The sequence below is a fragment of the Acomys russatus genome, chromosome 17 (assembly GCF_903995435.1).
Source record: "Acomys russatus chromosome 17, mAcoRus1.1, whole genome shotgun sequence".
In the NCBI taxonomy this organism is placed as follows: domain Eukaryota; kingdom Metazoa; phylum Chordata; class Mammalia; order Rodentia; family Muridae; genus Acomys; species Acomys russatus.
Genome location: NC_067153.1, coordinates 44710033 through 44734102, shown reverse-complemented (window position 1 = coordinate 44734102; position 24070 = coordinate 44710033). Strand labels below are relative to the sequence as shown.

The 24070-nt window shown below is 52.3% G+C and overlaps 2 protein-coding genes across 2 annotated transcripts in view; one reads left to right on the top strand and one right to left on the bottom strand.

Moving 5' to 3' along the window:
- The first annotated feature begins 405 nt into the window (after positions 1-405).
- On the top strand, positions 406-11490 carry Polr3h (RNA polymerase III subunit H). The gene is made up of 6 exons (XM_051160053.1): positions 406-566; positions 4553-4649; positions 8725-8811; positions 9241-9304; positions 10108-10309; positions 10771-11490. The coding sequence occupies exons 1-6, from the start codon at positions 456-458 to the stop codon at positions 10822-10824; spliced, it is 615 nt and encodes a 204-aa protein (XP_051016010.1). The 5' UTR covers positions 406-455; the 3' UTR covers positions 10825-11490.
- A 1451-nt stretch (positions 11491-12941) lies between these two features.
- Positions 12942-24070, bottom strand: part of Aco2 (aconitase 2) — a 38903-nt gene continuing 27774 nt past the window's right edge. Inside the window, exons 7-18 of the mRNA XM_051160045.1 lie at positions 23014-23118; positions 21860-21951; positions 20550-20655; positions 17872-18029; positions 17606-17679; positions 16838-16949; positions 15672-15794; positions 15345-15500; positions 14531-14722; positions 13771-13903; positions 13356-13477; positions 12942-13085 (exon numbers count right to left, since the gene is read on the bottom strand). Of these exons, the coding sequence (XP_051016002.1) occupies positions 12951-13085; positions 13356-13477; positions 13771-13903; positions 14531-14722; positions 15345-15500; positions 15672-15794; positions 16838-16949; positions 17606-17679; positions 17872-18029; positions 20550-20655; positions 21860-21951; positions 23014-23118 (1508 nt within the window). The 3' untranslated portion in view covers positions 12942-12950. The remainder of the gene's footprint in view (positions 13086-13355; positions 13478-13770; positions 13904-14530; positions 14723-15344; positions 15501-15671; positions 15795-16837; positions 16950-17605; positions 17680-17871; positions 18030-20549; positions 20656-21859; positions 21952-23013; positions 23119-24070) is intronic.

The window sequence follows — 24070 nt, the reverse complement described above, 5'->3', positions numbered from 1 at the left end:
AGAACTCACCGAGGGGCCTGAGGTTGGCTTGCTTAAAGAGGGCCCCGCTCTCTCAGCGCTCTACCCCGCCCCTCTACCCCCCCAAGAGCTCAAGATCGTAGTCGACTCTGCTCATCATCTGGCCCCGCCCCTCGCCTGGGCGGGCAGAGGCTTCTTATTGGTCAGCTTTCCGGAAGCTGAGTGATTTGGTTTCCCGTTCGCTCGGACCTAAGAACCGTGGTTTCGGCGCGTGGTGCGGGCGGAGCAGAACGAGGCAGGGTGCTTTGGGTTAGGAGTTGGCCCACGCTCCTGCGGGGCTGGAGGGAACGGGTCTCAGTTTCCTCCGGGGCAGGAGCGCGGCAGGCCCTCCCGCCTGGCCCAGCTGAAAGGGGACGGAGGCGGCTCGGGGACCACCCCTTCCCATCCCAGGCCCCCATGCTTGACTTACCCTCCGGTTCCCGGAGTCCCAGTGCAGGATGTTCGTCCTGGTGGAGATGGTGGACACCGTGCGCATACCCCCGTGGCAGTTTGACCGGAAGCTCAACGACTCCATTGCCGAGGAGCTGAACAAGAAATTGGCTAACAAGGTACTGGACCCTCGGACTGGCCGGGCAATGTCCGGACCACCCCGCTGCTAGCTCGGCCGTCGCCTGGGTCAGCCTTGGCCTTGCACACTTAATTAACTTTATGTTAGGGTCTCCTTTGCTTCGCTTACTTCTGAACCAGACTTTGGATGTCAGGGGGCACCGAAGGGAGTAAGTGGACCGGGCGAGGTAGTGCACACCTCTAATCCCAGTTTCTTGGGTTGTTGAGGCTTATGATGATCCTGAATTCGAGGCCAGCGTTGGCAACATAATACCCTGTTTGGAACAAATTAAAAAGCGTTGAAGCCGGTGCAGTGGTGGCGCACACCTTTAATCCCAGCACTCAGGAGGCAGAGGCAGGCGGATCTCTCTGAGTTCCAGGCCATCCAGGGCTACACAGAAACCCTGTCTCAGATTCTCGTCCCCCCAACTCTCCAAAAAAGCGTCGGGTTGTTGATCCGTGCTTAAATTTCCTTGGCATTTGCGGGGTTAGTGGTTTGATTGTCAGAAAACAAAAACAAACACAGTGGAGAGAGCGTGCGCCGAATGGGTTTGTAAAAGGAGACGGGAAAAAGGCCACGCTTTGCATTCCGTTACTCTGCAGCCTTTTGCGACTCACCCTCTCAGGGCCTCGGTTTTCCTTTGTGAAACGGGGATAAGTTGTTTTTCTATCAAGTGTGCCTTGTGGGATAGGATAGTTGTATAGTCTGTCGCTTCTTGGAGGTTTGACTGTTAATTCTCAGACAGTGTTTTGCCCACCTGTTGTGGGCCATGCCTGTGCTTCCCGGGGCCAGCTGGAGAGGCTTTCCCACTGCGTGGTGACTGCTCAGTTTTCCTGCTTCGGGGTTCTCTCTCTGTTTTAACACTTACCACAGTTCTCTCTTGCCTATTTTTTTGTTTGTTTGTTTGGTTTTTTGGTTTTTCGAGACAGGGTTTCTCTGTGTGGCCTTGGCTGTCCTGGACTCACTTTGTAGAGCAGGCTGGCCTCGAACTCACGGCGATCCGCCTGCCTCTGCCTCCCAAGTGCTGGGATTAAAGGTGTGCGCCACCACGCCTGGCAGACTTTTTTTATTTTTTGTTTTTGGTTTTTTGAGACAGGTTCTCTCTGTGTTAGCCTTGGCTGTCCTGGACTCGCTTTGTAGACCAGGCTGGCCTCAAACCCACAGCGATCCACCTGCCTCTGCCTCTCGAGTGCTGGGATTAAAGGCGTGCGCCACCATGCCCAGCTAAACACTTTTTATTTTCTTGGTTTTTTGAGACAGGGTTTCTCTGTGTAGCCTTGGCTGGGCTGGCCTCGAACTCACAATGATCTGCCTGCCTCTGTCTCCTAAGTGCTGGGATTAGAGGCCTGTGCCACCACGCCCGGCTCTTCCTTATGTTTACCTGTGTGTGCCACAGTGCCTGAGTAGAGGTCTGAGAGCAGCCGGTGGGTCCCTGGAACTGAGCTCAGCTGTCAGATTTAGAGGTAGCTAGCTTTACCAGCTGAGCCATCTTGTTGGCCCCTTTTCTTGCATTTATTTGGTTATTATTTCCCTTTCAATGAGTACAGGCCTTTCTCTGGCTTAGTCCCTTCACTATCCCCAACACTTAGCCACAGTGTGGCAGCGAGATACAGGGTCTGCCCCTGTAGTGTAGTGAGGAAAAGAAAAGAGCCTTGACAGAGAGGATCTAACAGCTGAGTGTGATAGGATGAACTGGGGTAAAAGCCACGTGAGACAGATACACACACAGCTGCCAGCAAAGGAGCAGTAGCACCTGGGAGGAAGGAGATTGGTGGTTTTTTGAGGGGGGCAGGGCGGGGGGGGCACTTGAACTGAGAGCTGATGGTTAGGAGAAGCAAGTAGAGGGAAGCTCTGTCCTGAGGGTTGGAGCAGGTTGGGTGTAAAGAGCTGTGGAGGCAGAGCAGTTAGGGTGTGCAAAGGTCCTGAGGCAGGAGGGGCTGTGGCATCTAGAAAGGCACAGAATGCTGGTGTAGCAGGAACAGAGAGGGAGGTCGGTCTAGGAATGCAGAGAGAAGCCAGGCCACAGCCCTGGAGGCCTTTGTAGTCCAGGTGGTGGTCTTTGTTAGTCAGTGGGTGATATTCTGAGAGCAGAGCAAAAAGCAAGCTTGGGTTATATAGGAGACTGAGGCCCGAGGAGGATCTGCACACACAGATCTGGGCCTTCTCAGATGGAGGAGAGAATTCACTGAGGTGTCTCTCCCCCTTCCCCACCCCCTCTTTTTTTTTTTTTTTTTTGAGACAGGGTTTCTCTCTGTAGCCTTGGCTGTCCTGGACTTGCTTTGCAGACCAGGCTGGCCTTGAACTCACAGCGATCCTCCTGCCTCTGCCTCCCGCGTGCTGGGATTAAAGGTGTGTGCCACTACTGCCCGGCTCTCTCTCTCTTTTTTCACTGACTCTTTTGTTCTTATTTTTTGAGACAGGATCTCACTATGTACTCTTGGCTGGCCTGGAACTTGCTACATAGACTAGGTTGGCCTTGCATTCACAGAGAACTTTCTACCTCTGCAGTTCAGGTGTGTGTCACTGTCTTAGTCATTGTTCTATTGCTGTAAAGAAATACCATGACCAGCAGGGCGGTGGTGGCGCACGCCTTTAATCCCAGCACTTGAGAGGCAGAGGCAGGTGGATTGCTGTGAGTTCAAGGCCAGCCTGGTATTCAAAGTGAGTCCAGGACAGCCAAGGCTACACAGAGAAACCTTGTCTCAAAAAACAAAAACAAAACCAACAACAACAAAAAGAAATACCATGACCAAGGCAATCGCCCCCCCGCCCCTTTTTTTTCCTGCCTCCTTGAGACAGGGTTTTTCTCTATAGCCTTGGCTGTCCTGTACTCGCTTTGTAGACCAGGCTGGCCTTGAACTCACAAAGATCCACCCACCTCTGCCTCCCAAGTGCTAGGATTAAAGGCGTGTGCTACCACGCCCAGCCAGGGCTTCTTTCTTTAATTTTTTTTTAATTACACGGATGTATTTTGCATGTGGGTGTACATACCCCGGTAGGCATGAGCACATCAGGACAACTTGTGGGGAGAAGGTGATTCTCTCATGTCGTGTAGGTCCTGAGATACAACTGAAGCTGTCAGGATTGTCGGCAGGCACCTTGACTGCTGAGCCATTTTGCCAGTACCATTTTTCCTACCGCCACCCTCCCCTTATATTTGAGACACCGTCTCATGGGATCTGAGCTGACTATACTCACGGTGTAACCACTGATGGCTATAGACTCCTGATGCCCCTGCCTCCGCCTCTCAAGTGCAGGAATTACAGGAGGCACACTCCCACAGAAGGGGTCTGTGGTTTTGTAGGTCATTGCAGAGAGGGAGCTCTACCCCAACTCTGGAGTGCTCCGAGGTCTGTGTAGGGGTAGTACTGGTGGTAGATGTCAGACACTGAGCCATGGCATTCGGAACACCAAAGTGTGGGCTGGCATGTGGTGTGTGGGGCTCTGCTCTATTGATAGCCTTTGGCCATGTATCCCTGTGGGAGCCCTGTCTCTGTATCTGAGTCTGAGGTGGTGTGAGAGTGGGGGGGGGGGGGGCGGTGTCTCACACTTCCTGGCTGCAATATGGAGCATAGACTTTGGGACCTGGGGAAGTCTAGGTTTAAACGGGCATTCCCAGTGCTGGTCCTCACCAGCTGTGACAGTAAACTCTGGTTATCTGTGGTCTCTGCCGCCGCTGACGCCGCCAGGGCGCTTCCTGTCCACCCTACTCAGTTAACCCTCCAGCTGCTGTCTCAGGTTCGAAACTGAGGCTCAAAGGCAGAGTAATGTTCTCCAGTCCCCCAGTGAGGTGGCACTGGCAGCTGGCTTGTCACTCAAAATCTGCTCTTCCCAGAGTTCTGCATCCTGAGGTCCCTGCCCAGTCACCTCCTGCAGAGTCTGAGCTCATGTCTTTTAGTAAAGGGGGCTCAGAGCTCACTTATGATTGTGTGGGTTGTGGAGGAGCTGGGACCCGGGGTCACTGTGTATATGCACATGTGTGCACAGGTCGTGTACAACGTGGGACTCTGCATCTGTCTGTTTGATATTACCAAGCTGGAGGATGCCTATGTATTCCCAGGGGACGGAGCATCACACACCAAAGGTGGGTGCCATATTTCTTGGGGCTCATTTTCTGTAGTAAAAGGACAAGCTGCCGTGCCTCTTGGGGTGGCAGGAGACTGGGCTGCAGTCCTGATTCTGCTAGGAATTGATTTCAGTGATTGTGGGTCCTTGTGTCCTCTCTGGGCCTCAGTTTCCTTCCCTATAAGGCAGCAGTGTGGGTGGGGTGATTCTCAAGGCTGCTACAGTTTTGAGATTTGAATTGTGGCTCAATCCGAGGGTCCCTTGGGTTCCATCTAGTGCCCCCTGGTAGTTGCCCAGTCTTTATGCTGCTTGTTGCTTCAGGTGTGTGGTGAGACACCTGCCAGGCGAGGACCCTAGGTAGTGGCTGTTCCTGTGTGGAGAGCAGAAGGCAGGGGACGAATAAGCAAGGGACTTGGAGGGGCAGTAGGACACAGCGATTAAAAGTGTCCCCTGGGGCCAGCGAGTGGCTTAGAGGTAAGTAATGTGCTTGCTATACAATCTAGAGACCAAGGTTTGAGACCCAAACCCACTGCAAGATGGAAGGAGGGGACTGACTTCATAGACTTTTCCTCTACCTCCACATTAGCGTGTACACACACACACACACACACACACACACACAGAGCCTCTGAGCAGGGATGGTGACACAGGCCTCTAACCCCAGCACTTGGGAGGAGTTCTAGCCAGCCTGGGCAATTCTGTGCTTCAGGACTGCCCGGAGCACTGAGGGACTAACACAGCAGCGCTCACGCTGGGACCTTGGCACTGAGGGGTTATGGGATTGCTTGCTTTTGTTGCTTCTGTGGTTACTCTGGGCAGCCTTGATCAGGGCTGGAACGTCTGGTTTGGTGGTTATAAAGGTCTGAGGAAGTATGTCTGCAGCCTGGATGTCACTAGGCTGACTATGGGGTGGAGAAACAGACTCTGGCCCTTAATGAGGGAAAGTGCAATAAAACAGGTGTGTGCATCTGGGGGTGAAAGGATGGTGGGTACAACCTGGAGGGGTGGTGGGAGGAGTCAGTATCCAGGGCTCCTTGCCAGGTCAGCTTAGGTGTCTTCTGTTGTTGTCTTCCCCTCCCTCCGGGGTGTAGGGCATCCCTCAGCCCTGAGTGCATTGAGCCGCCATCAGAAGGCTGACTGGCAGAAGCTCTGCAGCCTTGTCTCCTGGCACTGGGTACCAGTGTGCATCCTCAATGCAGTGCCAGCCTGGGCATAGGGTAGAGAGTTGTAACAAATGCCCTGTGACAGACACACAAGCCACCGTGGGGGAAGCTTGTGTGTGTCCGTGTTGGTCATCCTCTCAGCCCAGGGATGAGTATTGTGGAGTGTGGGGAAACAGCCTGGGGTCTGTGCTGGACCCCTGAGACTAATTAGTTGACATAGTGTTGAGCTCTGCAGAGAGCCCCAGGAAACAGGCTATCTTTGTGAGGATTAGGCATTTTCACGAGAAAAAGACAAGCCCAGAGTGTGGAAACAGCTTGGAGGAGCTGTGTTCTCAGAGAGGAGTGCCAAGCTGAGCTGGGCTCTGCACTTGGCCAAGGGCAAGGCCTCTGTTCTCTGAGAATGTTGCTGAGCTGAGCTGGGGTCTGCTCTTGGACGAGAGCCTGTTGTTCAAGAGGCGAGTGCTTATTGGTACCCAAACTTCAGGAACACCAGAAGCAAGGCAGCCTTAAGGAAATGCTGCCTCTTATGTTGGTGATGCTCGACATTGGTCACCAGCGTTAGATGTTACTGTTTCCCACACCCTGCTCACCCTGGGTCTCTTGTTTCATTGTGGGAGATGCACTGGGTTAAGTATATGCCACAGCCCTATGTTTGAATTCTGGCTCTGACCCCTGGGATGGGGCCTGGGCACCTAGGTACACTGTCACTCAGTGACTGTGTGACGGTGAAATCTTTGCAGCCATGAAATCCTTGGAGGGCCATGGGGCACTGCAGAAGCATCATGCCACGAGGTGATTTCTTCTCTGCTGCATGCAGGTTGAGATCAGAAGGACAATTTGCTGGAGTCCGTTCTCTCCTTTCCCCGTTAGGGTCCCAGTGTTCAAACTCAAGTGGTGAGATTTGGCGGCAAGCCCCTTTATGCACTGAGCCATTCGCTTGCCCCCTTCTGCTTTCTGACTTGGAGAGAGAACCTGACTAGCTCAGTGCCTAATGTGAGTGGAGTTTTCTCCTTTTCACAGAAACTCCCCCACAGTCCAAGGGGTACGCGTCCTGGAGTTCCCCTGCTTACATCTGTTACCTAAAAACAACTGATGCCTGGCCCCTGGGGGGTCTGCGGAGAGGAGCATACACTCCTAGGAATGGAAACCCAGAGCCTCACGCCGCGTAGACGATTCACTACCGTGCCACATTTCTAGCCTTTTGTTGTTTTCTTGAGATGGGGTTTCTTCATGTAGCCCTGGCTGTCCTGTATCTCACTGTGTAGACCAGGCTGGCCCAGACCTCACACAGATCTGCTTCCAGGGTTCTGCTACTAACGTGTGCACTGTCATGTCCAGCTCCAGCCCTGAGCATGTTCACTCTCTAGTCAGTGGACACGGCTGCTCACCACTTGCTTTCAGATAATGGTGTGCAGGCCCTGGGCACAGTTCTTATGCTGTCCTGTCCAGTAAGCCTTGTGCCAAAGTAAGTGCGGCACAAGCCTGCTATGCCACGAAGCCTTAGCCGAATGCTAGGTCATGTGGAGGGCAAAATTTTTGCATCCTGTGGGTAAGTGGCCCATGGCTGCTCATGGTTGGATTCTAGAAAGTTAGCAGAAGGCTGAGTCATCTTCAGGGTGTTTGTCACCTCACAGGAGGTAGGGTGCAGGAAGGCAGGTGGACAGAGCTGGGCTTGGTAAGCCCCGATGTCCTAGGATGAGTGCTGGCAGGTTAGGCCACTGAGGGAGTCCTAGAAGAAGCCTGTGTTCCTAGTGACTCTGTCTGAGGGAGGTGCACTCACGCTGGTGGCCTAGTCAGGGGAAAGACTGGGAGCAGTGCTTCTCAGCTGCGCGTCTCAAGCCCGTGGGGGTCACATATCAGATATTTATATTAGGATTCATAACCCTATCCGAATTACAGTTATCAAGTACCAATGAAATAATTTAATGGTTGGGGCTCGCCACAACACAAGGAATCATATTAAAGGCCCGCAGCGTTAGGAAGGTTGAGAACCACTGACTTTTAGAGACGTCCCATGGCAGAGTAGGCAGGAGGGCTGTGTGGTTGGAGCAGACCACAGCCTCTTCAGGGTACCTCTTCTTCTGTAGGGTGGAAACATGGCACCTGGCACCAGAGGCTCATAGAAGGAGATGGCTAATGGCAGAGACCATCTTCTGTTTGAGAGGGTCAGTGACAGGGTGGCCTCTACTAAGGCCAGGAATTATTCTGGTGTGGGTACAACTTTAGCTAGCCTTTTCCTTGGGTTCAGGTGAGTGGGGAACACATAGGATGAGGCCCGAGAATCCGTGAAGGCTTTCCCCTGTGTGTCACCCTTACCACAGGCAGCCTTGGGTTTGGTTTGCGTTTTGATGTTTTTTGGTTCTTTGAGACAGGGTTTCTCTGTGTAGCCCTGGCTGTCCTGGACTTGCTTTGTAGACCAAGCTGGCCTGGAACTCACGGGGATCCGCCTGCCTCTGCCTCCCGAGTGCTGGCATTAAAGGCATGCGCCACCATGTCCGGCCCAGCCTTGGCATCTTTCGTATCCTATCCCAGGTCAGTTCTGTGCCCAGGGTAAGTTTGCCCAGGATCAGGAGGCAGGAACTCCCTTCCAAGCCTGACCAGTTGCTTCTGTTCTTTTGGAATGTGAAGGACAGCCTGAGGGGAGTTTGTAATCACTCATGGCCCAGAATCTAGGCTCAGGTGTGACTAAGATGGACTTGGAAACCAGGCTCAGTTCCAGGACAGCGCCTGCTGCTGGCTCCTTATGGGGACCAAGCTGTGACCTTGCATAAGTGAGGGAGGGGAGGGTTCTCTGCCTGCAAGAGGACTCAGTGCGGACCACCGGGTAAGTGTGCTGGCAGTCAGGAGGACATTGGTGAATATGAGCCCCAGGCTCCATGGCCATCATGGAGGACCTAGTGTGACTGACAACAGCGTTGCCTTCTTCTCTAGTCCATTTCCGTTATGTGGTGTTCCACCCTTTCCTGGATGAGATTCTCATCGGGAAGATCAAAGGCTGCAGCCCAGAGGGTGTGCACGGTAAGGTGCTCTGACTTCCAGTGAGACTGGAACACGGCAGGGTGGGTGGTGTATGCTGACCTGTGGTCCAGGAATCCAGCCAGATCTTCCCTACAGCACCAGGCCAGGTGCCTTAGCCCTCATGCTCTCAGGTGTCACTCGGGGACAGCCTGACCTCAGCTAACGTCTGAGGTGACAGTCTCACAGTGCCTGTGGGTCCCTGTAAGTGCAGAGCACTCTGCTCTCACCAGGCTGGGGACTATGTACTTGTTCTGCCCAGGACAGCACAGCCCATGGGGGTAGTATAGTTAGAGATGTGTGGCTTTGAGAAAAAAGGGGACCGATTGCCCTGGGGACACCCGGGCCGCACTGGGAGGGGGCTTGCTTGTGCTGTCAGCTGTCCCTTTGAAGCACCTTGTCTCATGCCATCATATTCTTCATTTCTTCTAGTCTCTTTAGGGTTCTTCGATGACATTCTCATCCCCCCAGAGTCACTGCAGCAGCCTGCCAAGTTGTATCCTCTCAAGGATGACGTGGGCAAGGGGACAGCTCAGTCCCTGTGCTAACCCCAGGGGCTCTGCCATCTGCCACTGCTAGTGTCAAGCACCAGGCCGCCTCTGCTTTCCATTCCGAGCATGTTGTCCACATCCCTGTTTGTCAGCCTTTGGGGCTCTAATCACTCCTGGTCACTTGATGCAAGGTTGTTCCTGCAGGAGTCATTTCAGGGATCTGTCCCCCAGGAGCTCACCTCAGCAGGTTGCCTCCATTTCCTAGGGTGTCCTTACCTCAGCTCAGGGGCCCTGTCACTGGTCTCCAGTGGCATGTCATAACTATTCATAGCTCCCAGCAGTAGCATGATGTGGAGAATGCAGTGTGCCACTAGAGGGCAGTGTGGCTCTATGGGAAGAATGGAGCAGGTGCTCAGTCTCTGCTCTCACCCAGGCCTATGCAGGGCCTACCTGAGACTCTGGAATTGTCAGCACATCTGGCCTAGCCTTACTGCTCCTCCTCAGGTGGGTGGCATTTAAACTTACCTCATCTTGAGACCCTGGCAAGCACCTGGTCTACCTACCTGTCAGATTATGAGGAGTGTGGGGGCACCTGGACCGTTCTCATTTCCAGAGCTAGGAATGCAGTTCTCACTTTGGGTCCTAGCATGAACTGGATCTTCCCCAAGAGGCAGAAGCAGCTTTTGCTGTGACTTCCAGACCAAAATAGTCTCAACCTGGGGCTGGTTTAACTTGGGCAAGTACTTCAGAGGAACCTCAGCCCCATGCACTCTCATGGGGAGATTGTGGCCTTGACTGTGGTCTCCAGTGATGAAACGGAACAAGTGTGGGTGTGGGAGTATGAGACGGAGGAAGGGGCGCATGACCTGTACATGGACACTGGCGAGGAGATCCGCTTCAGGGTGGTGGATGAGAGCTTTGTGGACACATCCCCCACAGGACCCAGCTCAGCTGAGGCTGCCTCTTCCAGTGAGGAGCTGCCGAAGAAGGAAGCACCATACACACTTGTGGTAAGCTGGTGGGAGGCTTTCTTGGGGTCCACTCCTAGAACCCCGCCCCCGCCCCCGCCCCCAGCAGGTCATCACATCTCTTTTAAGGAAGGAAAGAAAACCAAGGAGGGGCTGGCGAGATCAAAGTTGGGACTAGAGCCGGGTGCCAAAGGACTGCTTCTCAGGGTGTTCCCTCTGCACAGCTTTGGGAGCTCAGGAGGACAGGTCTGGGGTTGGGGAAGGGGTTACCCGATCCTACTTGAGGCCAGCAAACTAGCTCTTCCTTAAGACACTGGAGAATTGGGGCAGGAGTGGTAGCCTGGCTCCCAGCCTCTCCACAGCCTCCCCACTGTTGTGAGCCTGACCTTCCCTTTGCCTGTGTTGGGCCTGCTAGGTGTGGAGCAGGGTGGGCTGCTAGTCCCTCCTGTCCCAGGCAGCCCGGCTCTGAGTGGTGACGAGGCTGTCTTCTCTCTCTTTGGCAGGGATCTATCAGTGAGCCAGGCCTGGGCCTTCTCTCCTGGTGGACCAGCAACTAGCCCTGGGGCTTAGTGATGCTGCCCAGACCTGTGAAAGTGGAAAGCAGTCAGCAGCATTTTGAGGAGTGCCGCCTGCGTGTCCTTCTCCCTCTGCAGCCCTGATTCTCTGCTTTTGGAGCCACCCCTGAAATCCTGTCTACAGGATTGTTTTTGAGAGTCTCAGGCGTCCAGGCTGGCTTCTCTTGCTGTATGGCACAAAGTACCCTTGAGTTTCTGTTCCTCCAGCTTCTACCTCCTGAGTGCTGGGATTACAGGCGTGCACCAGCGCACGGGTCTCTGTGGCAGTGGGGATGAGGCCCAGGGCTTTGTGCATACAGGTACACTGTACCTAGTAACCTACTTCCCCAGCACAAGGCCTGGTATTTTTATTTATTGTTAGTGCTGAGGATGGAACCCAAGGCCTGTTGACTCATGTTAGGCAGGTCTCGTACTATTGAGCTAGGCCCATTCTATCCCTGCCAACTTCTGGCTTTTAGTGACAACAGAAACAGTCAATAAATAATGGTGGCAGGGCTGGCGAGATGGCTCAGCGGTTAAGGGCACTGACCGCACTTCCAGACGACTGGGGTTCAAATCCCAGCATCCATATGGCAGCTCATAACTGTCTGTAACTTCAAGATCTGACACTGTCACACAGACAAACATGTAGGCAAAACACCAGTGCACATAGAATAAAGGTAAGTAAACACCGGTGGTGGCAGGAGGACCCCCCCACCCCCAATAGCTGATGTCGTCATGATCCAAGGTCACCGAATTGCCAACCTGGGACAGCATGTTCTGCCTCACAAGGTCACTCAGAGATGGCCATCCACAAGCCTCATAGGTAGTGGCCTTTGTGTTTGAGAGCAGACTGGCTCTAGCTGAGCTTAGTGGCTCTGTGATAACGATAGACGCCACTCTGGAGCAGGCGTTTTGAGCCAGTGCTGTTAGTTACTGATGCAGGTGGGGCACCAAGCTGCAGCCATTTTTCTAAGGATCTGGAAGGAAGCGACTAGAACGAAGCAAAACAGCCCATTCTAGGAACTGGAAGCTGTGAAATCTGCTGTCCCAGAGTCGGCTTCAGCCGTGTGGGGCCAGTGATACCACGGGTCTCACAGTCATGCTGTCCTTCCACTGGCACTAAGATGCCTGTGTGATAAATACGGCTCAGTGACAAACCTCCGTGAATGTGAGAGGACAGGTAGTGTTAGCTGATGCTGCCTAGTGAACAGGAGCCAATCTTGCCACAGCCTTTGGCAGAGGCTGTCTATGGGCAGCATCAACATGTGCTTACAGGCTGCTCTGTAGCCCAGGCTGGACTTGAGCTCCCATCCGCGTGACTCTGCCTCCCAAGTGCTGGAATTAAGTCTGTGCCACCACTACCCACTTTAAGATGAACACAGCACATACTCTGGGGTAGTTAAAGACTAGGCCTCGGGCTGGAGAGATGGCTCTGTAGCTAAGAGCACTTCCAGAGGTCTTAAGTTCAATTCCCAGCAACCGCCAGGTGGCTCATAACCATGTATGCTGGGATCTGATGCCCCCTTCTGGCCTGTGTGTACATGCAGGCAGGACTTGTATACATTAAATAGTAGGTGTATAGCCCTGGGAACACAGGAAGAGGCAGGCCCTGGTCCCTGAGTTCTAGTCTACTGCAGGCACATACATGGGCAGGGCAGGAGGGGATGGAATAGTTTTTTGTCATGGCTCCTGTCTTTGCTGCAGTGACCAGCCTCCTGATGAGGCCTCTGCTGACCTTGGTTTAAAAAGCCCTCTCAGAGAGAAAGCTGACAGACACCAAGAACTCACACAGAACAGTCAGTAGATTTGGATTTTTTTTTCCTTGTAAGAACAAAAGGTTCTCTAAAATCCTTCAGCCACCAGTGAAATGATCAGGCAGAATAGAAACTTCTGTAGAGGGAGTGCTGTCATCAAAAATAAATACAGTTGCATGGGTTGCTCATGGATGAACCAAACTGAACAGGAGGCAGTGCCCCCCACAGTGGGCTGAGGATGGAAGAGCAAGAAGCAGGTCTGGTCGTCATCTTTGAGCAGGTGCCATGTTGGACAGAGCAGAGCTGCCTCGGGTGTTGCACGTCGACCTGTACTGCAGACACCCCCAGGGTCCCGGGTGAACAGGGCCTTCCTCACTGCTGCAGCTCCTTCATCCTGTTTAGGGCGCTGCCTGCACGGAACCACTCAATCTGAGTCTCATTGAAGGTGTGGTTCAGGAGGATGGTCTCCTGGGTCCCATTGGGGTGCTTGATGATGCACTTGAGAGGCTGCAAGAGGAAAATAGATGCGGGAATGGAAGGTGCTCCTAGGACACTCCCTACTTGGGGTTGCGGCTCTTAAGGCCAACAGCATCAGGTAAGCTGCTGGGCACTAAGTGCAGGCCAGGGCTACTGCCTGGGCCAGCTCTCCCTTAGCTGGGACATGGACACCCAGGAGCTCTAACTATAGCTTGGTGTAGGACTGGAAGTAGGGTCACTGCCCAACCCCACCCACTCAGAGGACGCTGGGTTGTCTGCCCTCCTTCCTAGCCCCCTGACCTTTCCAGGGGCAAAGTCCTTCAGGCCTTCGATGGTCAGCTTGTCCACTGGATGGATCTTGTTGTAGTCAGAGGGGTCAGCAAAGGTGAGGGGCAGCAAGCCCTGCTTCTTTAGATTGGTTTCTGGAAGACAAACATGAGGGGTTCCTCTGTCTAGGGACCCTTCCTAAAGCAGTTGTGGGATAGAAGACAACCCCTCCTCCACAGGCACTGGCGGCAGCACCCAAGTTGTCAGGGTCCCAGTGACACTTTTTTCCAGCCGCAGTCCAAGCAGGCTTGCTTTAGTGCATATGTGCATAAGTTCATGGCACCAGTGTTGTTGGGAAGCTGTGGGCATCAGATTTGGGCAGTGTGGCCTTGGGTAGGTGGGGAACGTAGGAGCATGGACTCCAAGCCCTAAGGCTGCCTCTGCTCACCGTGGATCCTGGCGAAGCTCTTGGTGATGATGGCGCGTCCCCCGAGGTGGCGGGGCTCCAGGGCTGCATGCTCCCGGCTTGAGCCTTCCCCGTAGTTCTCGTCTCCAACCACCACCCACCTGATGCCATGTTTCTGTCAGGAACAGAGTGGTGAGGCGGGGTTGCTGCCTGTGCCTGCCTAACCTTGGGCAGGATTCCTGCTGCCCATGAACAGCTGAATTTGGGATAAAAGGAACCAGATATACAGGCCCCAGTTTGGGGGCAAAGCAGCGGCTACACAGTGGGAAAAGGGGACTCCATGGCACTCAGGCCATTTAAGTGTACAGTCAAGGTATGTATGGGCTTCAAGGCACCGTGTGCTGCTTTGAGCATCTGCACTGTCCTAGTCAGCCACAGAGGTGCCCGAGGACCCTATTGAGATCAGTAGGACCAGGGCTAGAGAAATGGCTCCACAGTAAAGAATACTTGTAGGTCTTTCAGAGGAACCAGGTTTTATTCCCAGTACACAGAAAAAGTAGTTTAAGAAAAATAGAACAGGCTGGGTGGTTGTGGCACACACCTTTTAATCCCAGCACTCAGGAGGCTGAGGCAGGCGGATCTATGTGAGTTCAAGGCCAGCCGGGTTCTCTGGGTGCTGGGGATAACAGTTTTCTCTAGCTACACCCCCACTAGTCTGCTTCTCATGTGTTTCCCACCCCTTCATCAAGCCCTCCCAGAGAGCAGCTGCTAACACAATTTGCACCAAACAATACTGGCATACCTTGTAGTAGCGAGCGGTGTCAGGGACAGGGCCAAACTCCTGGGTGACAGCATTGCGCACAGAGTTGGCCTTGCCGTTTTCAATGTTGATGGCACCAATGAGCAAGTTATTGGAGATGTTGTCTAGGTGCCCACGGAACTTGAGCCAGGGGCCAGCAGCAGAAATGTGGTCTGTGGTGCACTTCCCTTTGACCTTGGGGGTGGGGAGCAGGGGACAGGACAGGTTGGGTAATGGATGAAGGAAGACGCCTTCCAGAGACAGGCAGCAGTGACCTGTAGTCTATGGAGTCCTGGTGTCCCCATGCCATCTGGTTCAGGCAAGGGCAACAGCATACTCTCTGGTGGGACAGGCTGGATATGGAGGACAGATGCAGCTGTTTGCTCAGTCAGCTAAGCTGCTAAGGGTGAAAGATCAGCGACTCCAAGCCAGATTCAGAAGCTAGGAGTCATGTCTGGGTCCTGGCTCACATGAGCTAAATACTGGCTGTGTCACAGGCATGCTTAGTAAGCCCATAATTTATTGTCTGACATGAGTCTGAGGCCCTTGACCACACTAGAAAAGCCGAGCTCCCAAACAGTCCCTATCCAGTAATGGCCCAATAGAGGAATGCTGTGGGAGTCCATTGTCAGTCCAGAGCCGAGCCGAGTCACATGTGATGCAGTCACACCAGATGGCTGAGGCCCGACAGCTGCTGGCTAGTCAGGCTCTGTCCAGGGCCATGGAGAAGGGGACCACTAAGCTGCTATGAGCACGCCCTTCTTATTCCCATGGGTTCCCCAGCCATACCAATTGGGGATGGGGTGCCTGTACCCACCTTGATGAGGATCTGCAGGTCTTCTAGGTCTTTGCCATCCCACTTGTCAAAAGGCTCCAGGAGCTGCAGGCGCTGGCTGGTAGGGCTCACATCCACCCGCTGCCCACTGCTGTCCTTGGGGGGGTGTTGGTAGGTGTCCTGCCCTGGGTCAAAGTCCTACAGAAGGGATGGAGACACACTGGGCACTGAATCCTTAATCCTCACACGGATGTCTCATGCTTCCCTGTGTCCCAAATTCCAGTGTTAACGGACTTCACATGAACCCAGGCAGCTAGGCCAAGGCAGGTCTGTGGTAGCTAATGACACGGAATGGCAGCATGCACCCACCGATCGGGGAAGCTCATCTGCATCTGGAGCCTCCAGCTTGAACTTCTTGCCATCCTTGCCTGTCAAGAAGTCAGTTTCTGGGTTGAACTTAAGGGTTCCTGCAATGGCCAGGGCTGTGACAATCTGAAATGGAAGAGGCCAGTGTGTTGGTTAGCCCCAGCCAAATACCTCTATTTTAAAAAATCACTTCTACTGTTATGTGTGAATGTGCATATATGTGCCAAAGCATCCATGTTGGGGTCAGAAAACAACTTTGTGTAGCTGATGCTGTCCTCCTTCCTTTATGTGGGGGTTCTGGGCACTGAACTCTGGTCTCTAGGGTTAGTGAGCCTGGAGCTCTCCCACCTGCTCCATCTGGCTACGCTGGCTGGCCGCTGAGCCCCAGGGGTGCTTCTTTAAGGTGGGTGCTGGGAGGTCAGGTCCTCACGCTTCTCCTGCAAGCACCTCACCAACTGAGCCTCTTCCTCTCCCCAAGCCCTCTCTGAAGCCAGAGCTGCAGGGCTCATCTCAGGGACCATGAGCCACTGTGCCTGCAGAGTGCCCAAGATCCTACAGGCCACCTGCCCTCTGTAATGGCTGCCAGTCTCTTGCAGGCATCCTGTGACAGGTTGGAGGAGACCAAGCACCCAAACAGATACTTCAGTGCAAAATGCTCTTGCTTGGTAGCAAGGGACAAGCAGAGCACCTCCTCCCACCCAACAGTGGGAGCTTCTGGAACACTCAGGAAAGTTGAGACCAGCACTGCTATGATGTCTGAGGTGGGTCAGCCAATTTGATGCCCATAGTAACTGCAGAGGCACATTTTTACTGAACCCAGAAACTAGATCTTGAGACATGCCTGTGGTCACAGTCACTAACACAGGAGGGAAGAGAACTGCAAGCAAGTGCTTCTTCACGCACCTCTCACATAACCTGGAAGATAAGTAAGGCGACCAAGTTCACTGTAGGAGAGCAAGAACCTGTCCCAGGCAGTGAAGGCTCCACGGTCCATAGTCCTGTCTACCAAGTACTTCACGAGCTGAGGGACCCAGGTTTGATGACGAGTGATGGCTGCTGGGTAGGGTTCCTATAATGCCAACCCTCAGCAGCCCATGTCCCCGCCCCCCTCTGACCTACAGGACAGGACCCCAGGACAGTCTCAACTCAGCCTGGCCAGGTTGCCTCACCTCTGGGGATGTGACAAAGGCATGGGTTTCGGGGTTTGCGTCGTTGCGGCCGGTGAAGTTCCTGTTGTAGGAGGTGACGATGGTGTTCTTCTCCCCCTTCTTGATGTCTTTCCTGTAGGGCAGAGACACTTAGCCTTGTCACATGCGCTGGCTGGAGGCCAGACGGTCAGCCTTCTTATGGTGCATGCCTAGCTCATGACAGCAGGGGAAGGGAAGGCCAGGCCCTGGAAAGGCTGTGTCCTCCAAGGGACTTACGGCACTGAGGGCAGCCACAGAATCAGTGGGCCTCATCTGAGACTGTGAGGAAGAGAGGCCATAGCCCAGACTAAGGCCTAAGTCCCCTCACCTGGGCAGCTCCTGCTCTGAAAAGACTATCAGAGCCACCAGCTGGCCGCCAGGATGAGGCCTTTTGGCTTCTTCCTGCCAGGCTCTGGCCGCTCAGGGCTTCTGTGGAGCTCTTCTAACCGGAGTGCCCAGATATGTCTGGCAGGGACTTCTCTTTTTTGGCTTTTTGAGACAGCGTTTCTCTGTGTAGCTTGGTCATCCTGGACTCGCTTTGTAGACCAGGCTGGCCTCAGACTCACAGCCTCTGCCTCCTGAGTGCTGGGGTTAAAGGCATGCGCCAGCACGCCGGCACCTGGCAGGGACACCTAACGTGAAGAAGCTGGAGCCAGAGGCCTTGGGCTGGAGTCTTCTCTCACCATTTACTTCTAGAACACTCTCCACCCACACAGATAGACGCTAATCTCTCAGTGATGAACTGCTCACCTGTCCCATTGGCCGATGCAAGGGCCACAAGCATTGGCCAAGACGATTCCACCCACATCCCTCAGGATCTGTGCCTACGGAGGATGAAGAGGACAGGAAACTGTTGGGGCTAGACACCACGCTGATAGCAATGGGGAAGGCAGCAGCCTGGAGGAGGAAAGCCTGTGCCTGCACTGCCTTAGCCCGACAGGCATGGCTTGTTCCATCCTGGAGCACATAGCAGCGGGCATGGTGGGAAGCCGGGGCAGGTGCAGGTGGGCACTCACATAGCCGTCCCGCTCAATAGTGGCACGGATCTGCTCAGAGCCTGGCGTGATGGTGAACTGGGACTTGCACTTGAGTCCATGGGCCAGGGCCTGCTTGGCCACAGCTGCTGACCGTCCCATGTCCTCATAGCTTGAATTGGTGCAGCTGCCAATCAAACCTGGTACATTGTGGGTGGTAGAGTCAAAGGTCAGGAGACAGTGACCAGAAGTCTCCATCTGACCTGGGATGAAGAGTTCACCAACTGATCTGGCAGATATTATTTCTAACAGACATGTTGGAAGTGACCTAAATATCAACACTAAAGAAGGCTACTCATGGCCCAGTCATGCACAGTCACTGGCCATAGGTCACAGTATATCCATTTTCACACCAATTTTAGTCACACGTAAGTACACACAAAATCCCAAAAGGCTGCTTTTTTTTTTTTTTTTTTTTTTTTTTTTTGGTGAGACAGGGTATCATGTGGCATAGGTTGACTTTGAACACCTGATCCTCCTGTTTCACCCTCCTGAATGCTAGGATTATAAGCATGCACCCTTCTATCCCACTTTAGGGCTAATACTAACATTCACAATGTTTAATGCTTAATGGAATCTGATAGGCTAAGTTTTTTTTTTTGTTGTTGTTGTTTTGTTTTTTAATACTTTCTGTTTTTTTGTCTGAGACAGGATGTCTCTGTGTAATAATCCTAACTGTCCTGGAACTTGATCTGTAGACCTGGCCTCAAATTCAGAGATTCACTTGCCTCTGCCTCCTGAGTGCTGGGATTAAAGGTGTGCACCATCACTAACTGGATTTCTGCTTGATTATCAGAGCAATAAAAGATCTTTTAAAAATTTGTTAAGCAGTTGTAGTTGGGCAAGTCTTTCATCTCAGTACTCAGGAGGCAGAGGCAGGAGGATCTCTGTAAATCTGAGGCCACCCTGGTCTACTTAGACAGTTTCAGGATAGCCAGGGCAACATAGAAAAAAAGAAAAGCTTATTAAAAAGTTCAGTAAGTAGGAGGCCAGCCTGGTCTACAGGGCGAATTATAGGACAGCCAAGGCTACACAGAGAAACTCTGTCTTGAAAAAAAAAAAAAAGAGAAGAAAAGAAAGAAAGAAAAACCATAAGCTGGGCGTGATGGTGCACGGCTATGCTCCCAGCACTCAGGAGGCAAGGGGATCAGGGTGAGTTCGAGGCCAGCCTGGTCTAAAAAGCGAGTCCAGGACAGCCAGGGCTACACAGAGAAGCTGTCTTGGGGGGAAAACAACAACAACAACAACAACAACCAAAAAAAAAAAAAAAAAAAAGTTAAACAAACAAAAGCTGGGTGCAGTGGTGTCTATCTGTAATCCCAGCACTAGAGGAGGCAAAGTGTTCCCTGAGCTAAACAACAGCATACTAAGTACCCATATCACTGCAGCCATTTCTTTTCTTTTTCTTCCTTTTTATTTTTTTGAGACAGGGTCTCAATTTTGTAGCCTTGGCTCGCCTTGAATTCATAGAGATTCACTTGCCCTGCCTCTTTTTTTTTTTTTTTTTTTTTTTTTAAGATTTATTTATTTATTATGTACACAGTACTTTGTCTGCATGTATACCAGAAGAGGGCACCAAATCTTATTACAGATGGTTGTGAGCCACTGTGTGATTGCTGGGAATTGAACTCAGGACCTTTGGAAGAGTAAGCAGAGCTCTTAGCCTCTGAGCCATCTCTCCAGCCCCTGCCTTGCCTCTTTGTGCTAGATTAAAGGGTGTACTACCATGCCTAGGCAGCAGTTTATTTTCAAATTATTAAACCATTTTTAAAAATTTACTTCAAACCAGTAAGAGTGAGCATTTTATATATTTAGTGCTAGAAAGACAGAAAGCTCTTTTCAGTCAGGGCAAATCCGACTATCACTCCTAACTAGGTGGGAGCCAGGCGTGGTAGCGCATGCCTTTAATCCCAGCACTCGGGAGGCAGAAGCAGGCGGATCACTGTGAGTTCGAGGCCAGCCTGGTCTACAAAGTGAGTCCAGGATGGCCAAGGCTACACAGAGAAACCCTGTCTTGAAAAACCAAAAAAAAAAAAAAAAAGAAAAAAACAACTCCTAACTAGGTGGGGAGCCAGGCTTGCTTTTTGAACTTTTGCTTAAGTGAGAAGGTGTATTATTAGCAGGCAGTGCAGGCATCTTTCTACTGAGAATGAGTTCTTTGTGTTTGTCTGGAACCCCAGTGTGACAGAGCGTGCTGTATTGTGTCTGGAGCTCTGACACGCCCTCTTCTCAGCAGTGACACGGTATGTGTGTCCTCTGTCAACAGTGAGCTGCTCTTCTTCTTTGCCCTCTGTTCGGAAACAACCTGATGAGAGCATGAGCTGTTAAGTAGAAGAGCCAGGATTCAAACCAAGGCCTAAGTGACTATAGGGCCCGAGCTCTGCACAGCGAGGCAGAGCTAGGCAAGAGCAGCATGCCTGGTATGATGTTTTTGTTTGTTTGTTTGGTTGGTTGGTTTTTTGAGACAGGGTGTCTCTGTGTAGCCTTGGCTGTCTTGGACATGCTTTGTAGACCAGGCTGGCCTTGAACTCACAACAGTCCGCCTGCCAACCAGAGGTAATACTTGAATAACCATAAAATGCCTACAGAGTGCCTGCCTCAGGAAGTACCATCAAGGTGACTGTCCACAGCTCTGTTAACCAGAAATGGAAGGTGCTCACCCACTCTGATATCCAGAGGCCAGCCTTGCTTCTCTGCCACAGTGCCCACTTCTTCCACTGGATGAGCCAAGTCTGGGGTAAAGGGTCCATTGATGTGTGGCTTTAGCTGAGACAGAAGAAACAGAGTTAGGATGGGCTTGCTTCACAGATTCCCCAGGTTTCTGAAGAAGAAAACGGTTTCTGTTCTCATGGCTCAAACTTTGTCATAGGAGACAAGTGGGCAGTAGGTAGCACTTTGAATTCCCCAACTCTATCAGGCTGCCCTTATCCCCACATGGTATACAAGGAAGGGAAGGTTAGAGTGATGCCCCCAATCCAGGTCACAATAGAAGATGGCAGAGGTACAGAAGCAGTCCGGGCCACCTCCCAAATTACACTGCTTTTAGAAGAGCTGGGCCTTAACTCCAGCTACCTGAGAGGCTGAGGCCAGAGGACTGCATGGTTGAGGTCCACCTGTGTTCGTTACAGAGTTAGCTGAAGGACAGTCTGGGTACCTTAGTGAGACCCTGTCTCAAAGTGAAAAGAATGCTGGGCAGTGGTGGTGCACACCTTTAATCTCAATGCTTGAGAGGCAGAGGCAGGAGGATCTCTGTGAAATTGAGGCCACCCTGGTCCACAGAGTGAGTTCCAGGACAGCGAAGGCTATACAGAGAAACCCTGTCTTTAAAAAAAAGGGGGAGGGGGGCTGGAGGACACAGACATGTGTCAGAATGCTTGTCTAGAGTTCAGCTGTACTACCAGGGGTCAGGACAAACCACAAACAGTCCTACTGGAATCTTCTGACAGACCATGGCCAGCTGCTTTTCATGTTACAGGAATACCCCAACATGGTGTGCACAGTGGAGTCTGGCACACAGCCATCAATACCCCAGACAGTCACAGCATGAACTAGCCCACCTCACTCCCACCCATCTCAGGCTTCACACTTGCTGAAACGAGACCTACAGAGCCCAGGCTGGCACTCAACTTCACACAACCTAGCTCCTGTTGCTCTAGTGCCCTTTCCTGGCTCTCTGAGCACCTGTCAACCCACTGCAACTCTCCCTATAAACTCAAAGCAAAGCGAGCCCCCTTTCAGGGCAAGATGTCGGCTTCCACTGAAGTGTGGGTGGCAAATGAGCTCTTATGTAATACTTGTTGTATGTCCTCTCTTTCTCTCTATCCCCTACTTCTGGCTGGCTTAGGCCCTAGGAACCAAGGGCCAACTGCCCTGCTGGGTGTGCTGGTAGGACCTGCCTCCCCCAGCCTCCAGTGCTTAAACAGAAAAGTCCTACCCTCAGCCACCCCCCAAACCCTACTCTGTCTCTCACCTCATTGAGGTTAATTTCAATCACTTGGTCATACTGGCAGCCAGGGTCAGGTACTAAGTGATCCTTGAATTCTTCAGCTAGGTTGGCGATGTCTGGAATCAATGAGGGAGGAGAATGAAACAGAAGGTTTATTTGTAAACCTGAGCAGAAACCTGCCACTTACCAAACAACAGGCTTTAGGCAGTAACCAAGCCAATAGAGGGACAAATCCAACAGCACAGGGTGCTGCCCTGTGAGCCAGGACTCAGCCTCCTGAAGGGACTGTCAGCAAACCAAGGACGACACACAGGATATGGGAAATGGAGGCCTGGGGTTATGTGAGGATCAGAATCTCCCCACCCTCCGCCCCCAGACAGCGTTTCTCTGTGTAGCCCTGCTACCTTGCAATTCAGTCTGTAACCAGGCTGGCCTTGAACTCTGATATTCAGGTCTCTGCCTTCCCAGTGCTGGAATTAAAGGTGTGCGCCCCCATCCCCGGCTGAGGAACATAATTTTTTGGGTTTTGTTTTTTTTTTTTCTTTTCAAGACAGGGTTTCTCTGTGTAGCCTTGACTATCCTGGACTCACTTTGTAGACCAGGCTGGCCTCGAACTCACAGCGATCCACCTGCCTCTGCCTCCCAAGTGCTGGGATTAAAGGCGTGTGCAACCATGTCCAGCTGCATAATTTTTAAGACGTCACTGGATGAAGAAATGAGTAAAGGGTACTCCAGGTAAAGCTCAGGAGATCCCCAGTTTCCCAGGGCCCCTAAGCTGTAGTTTCTACCCATTAGTCCACATTCCCCTCCCTTACGAGGTTCTGGCCCTTATGTGAGCTTCAAACAGACCAAGTTAGAAGCCTGAAAGCTGCTGGGGCAAGCTGAGAAGCTCCCTCAGAAGAAGTAGTTACCCAGGAGAGACCCATGCCCCGTCCAGAGCTTCCTCAAGGGGCACTGGGGACTATGTTACAAAGGATGAGAATCCAGCCACCTTTTCCTGTAAAACCCACATGGATAACCTGTAGCAGGGAAACCCTTCCAGAGGCTGAAGACACCAACAGACACCATAGTTAGAAGCAAACATACACATCCAGCTTGTCATGTATCTGCATGGCAGCTAGCCTAGGGACACCAGGCAAAGGACTCTGCCTTCAGGACAGGGGTACAGGGTGCCTCACCTGCTCGGCCCGTCTTACTCAGGTACTTCTTCATCCTGTGGTTGTAGGGGAACACGGATGTAGTGGCCCCAATTTCTGCACCCATGTTGCAGATTGTTGCCATGCCTGTGAAGAAACGGCCCAAGGCTGCTCAACAGTCCGCTGTGGGGCCAGTACCTGCCAGCTACAATGAGGTGCGTCATTTCTGTCATGGCCTAAAAGGCCACCTAATGGCAACAGGTATTCATCCCTCAAAGCCTATGGCCGGGGGAGGGATTTCAGCCTTCACAAGCAGAATTCTAGCTCAAAGTCTGGCTTTCCTGCTCAGCAGAGCACACAGCCTTTGTGTACTGAAGCTGGACACGGCCAGTTATTGGCCAGAAGTCACTGTGTCTACCTTGCTTAGTTCAAGATCATCATAAACAAATGCAGGCACCGGATTTCGGTCTAGAACTGTCTGCTGGTGTCCCGCCCTCTTTCAGCCACATCATGGTGCTATGTAAATATTTCTCTGAGTCTAAGCAATAAGAAAGGACTCGCCCTGGTACAGAGCACATGTGTCTATAGTCCTAGACACTTGGGAGGCATAGGCATGAGCACTGATTGAACTCAGGCGGTTTTTGTTTTGTTGTTTTTCAAGACAGGGTTTCTCTGTGTAGCCTTGGCTGTCCTGGAACTTGATCTGTAGACCAGGCTGGCCTTGAACTCACAAGAGATCCACCTACCTGCCTTCATAGTGCTAGGATTAACGGTGTGTGCTACCACTGCCTGGCTTTGACCTTAGGAGTTTAAAGCCAGCTTGAGCAACAAAGTGAGATTTCATCTCAAAAGGAGACTGGAGCGGCACCCACTCTTTGGACCAGAGCATCTTGTAGCCCTGGCCTGGCTCCGAGACCTCTGGGCTTCTCTCAGGGGCTGTTAGCAACTTCACAGCTGAACTGTGTCACTGTAGTAAGGGGTATAAATTCTGTGAGCTTCTGTAGGGTCTCTGGGGTTTCTATGGATCGCTCTATATAGTTCTTGGCCAGACACTAGCAGCAGAAGATGAAACTCAGAGCAGCCATAGGAAGTTACTGTC

What these genes read in the sequence shown, in the direction of transcription:
- Polr3h (XM_051160053.1), top strand. Translation starts at nt 456, where the DNA reads ATGTTCGTCCTGGTGGAGATGGTGGACACCGTGCGCATACCCCCGTGG. An exon ending in ACAAGAAATTGGCTAACAAG is followed by an intron (nt 567 to 4,552) that starts GTACTGGACCCT and finishes ATGTGTGCACAG; the next exon opens with GTCGTGTACAACGTGGGACT. An exon ending in CAGCCCAGAGGGTGTGCACG is followed by an intron (nt 8,812 to 9,240) that starts GTAAGGTGCTCT and finishes CATTTCTTCTAG; the next exon opens with TCTCTTTAGGGTTCTTCGAT.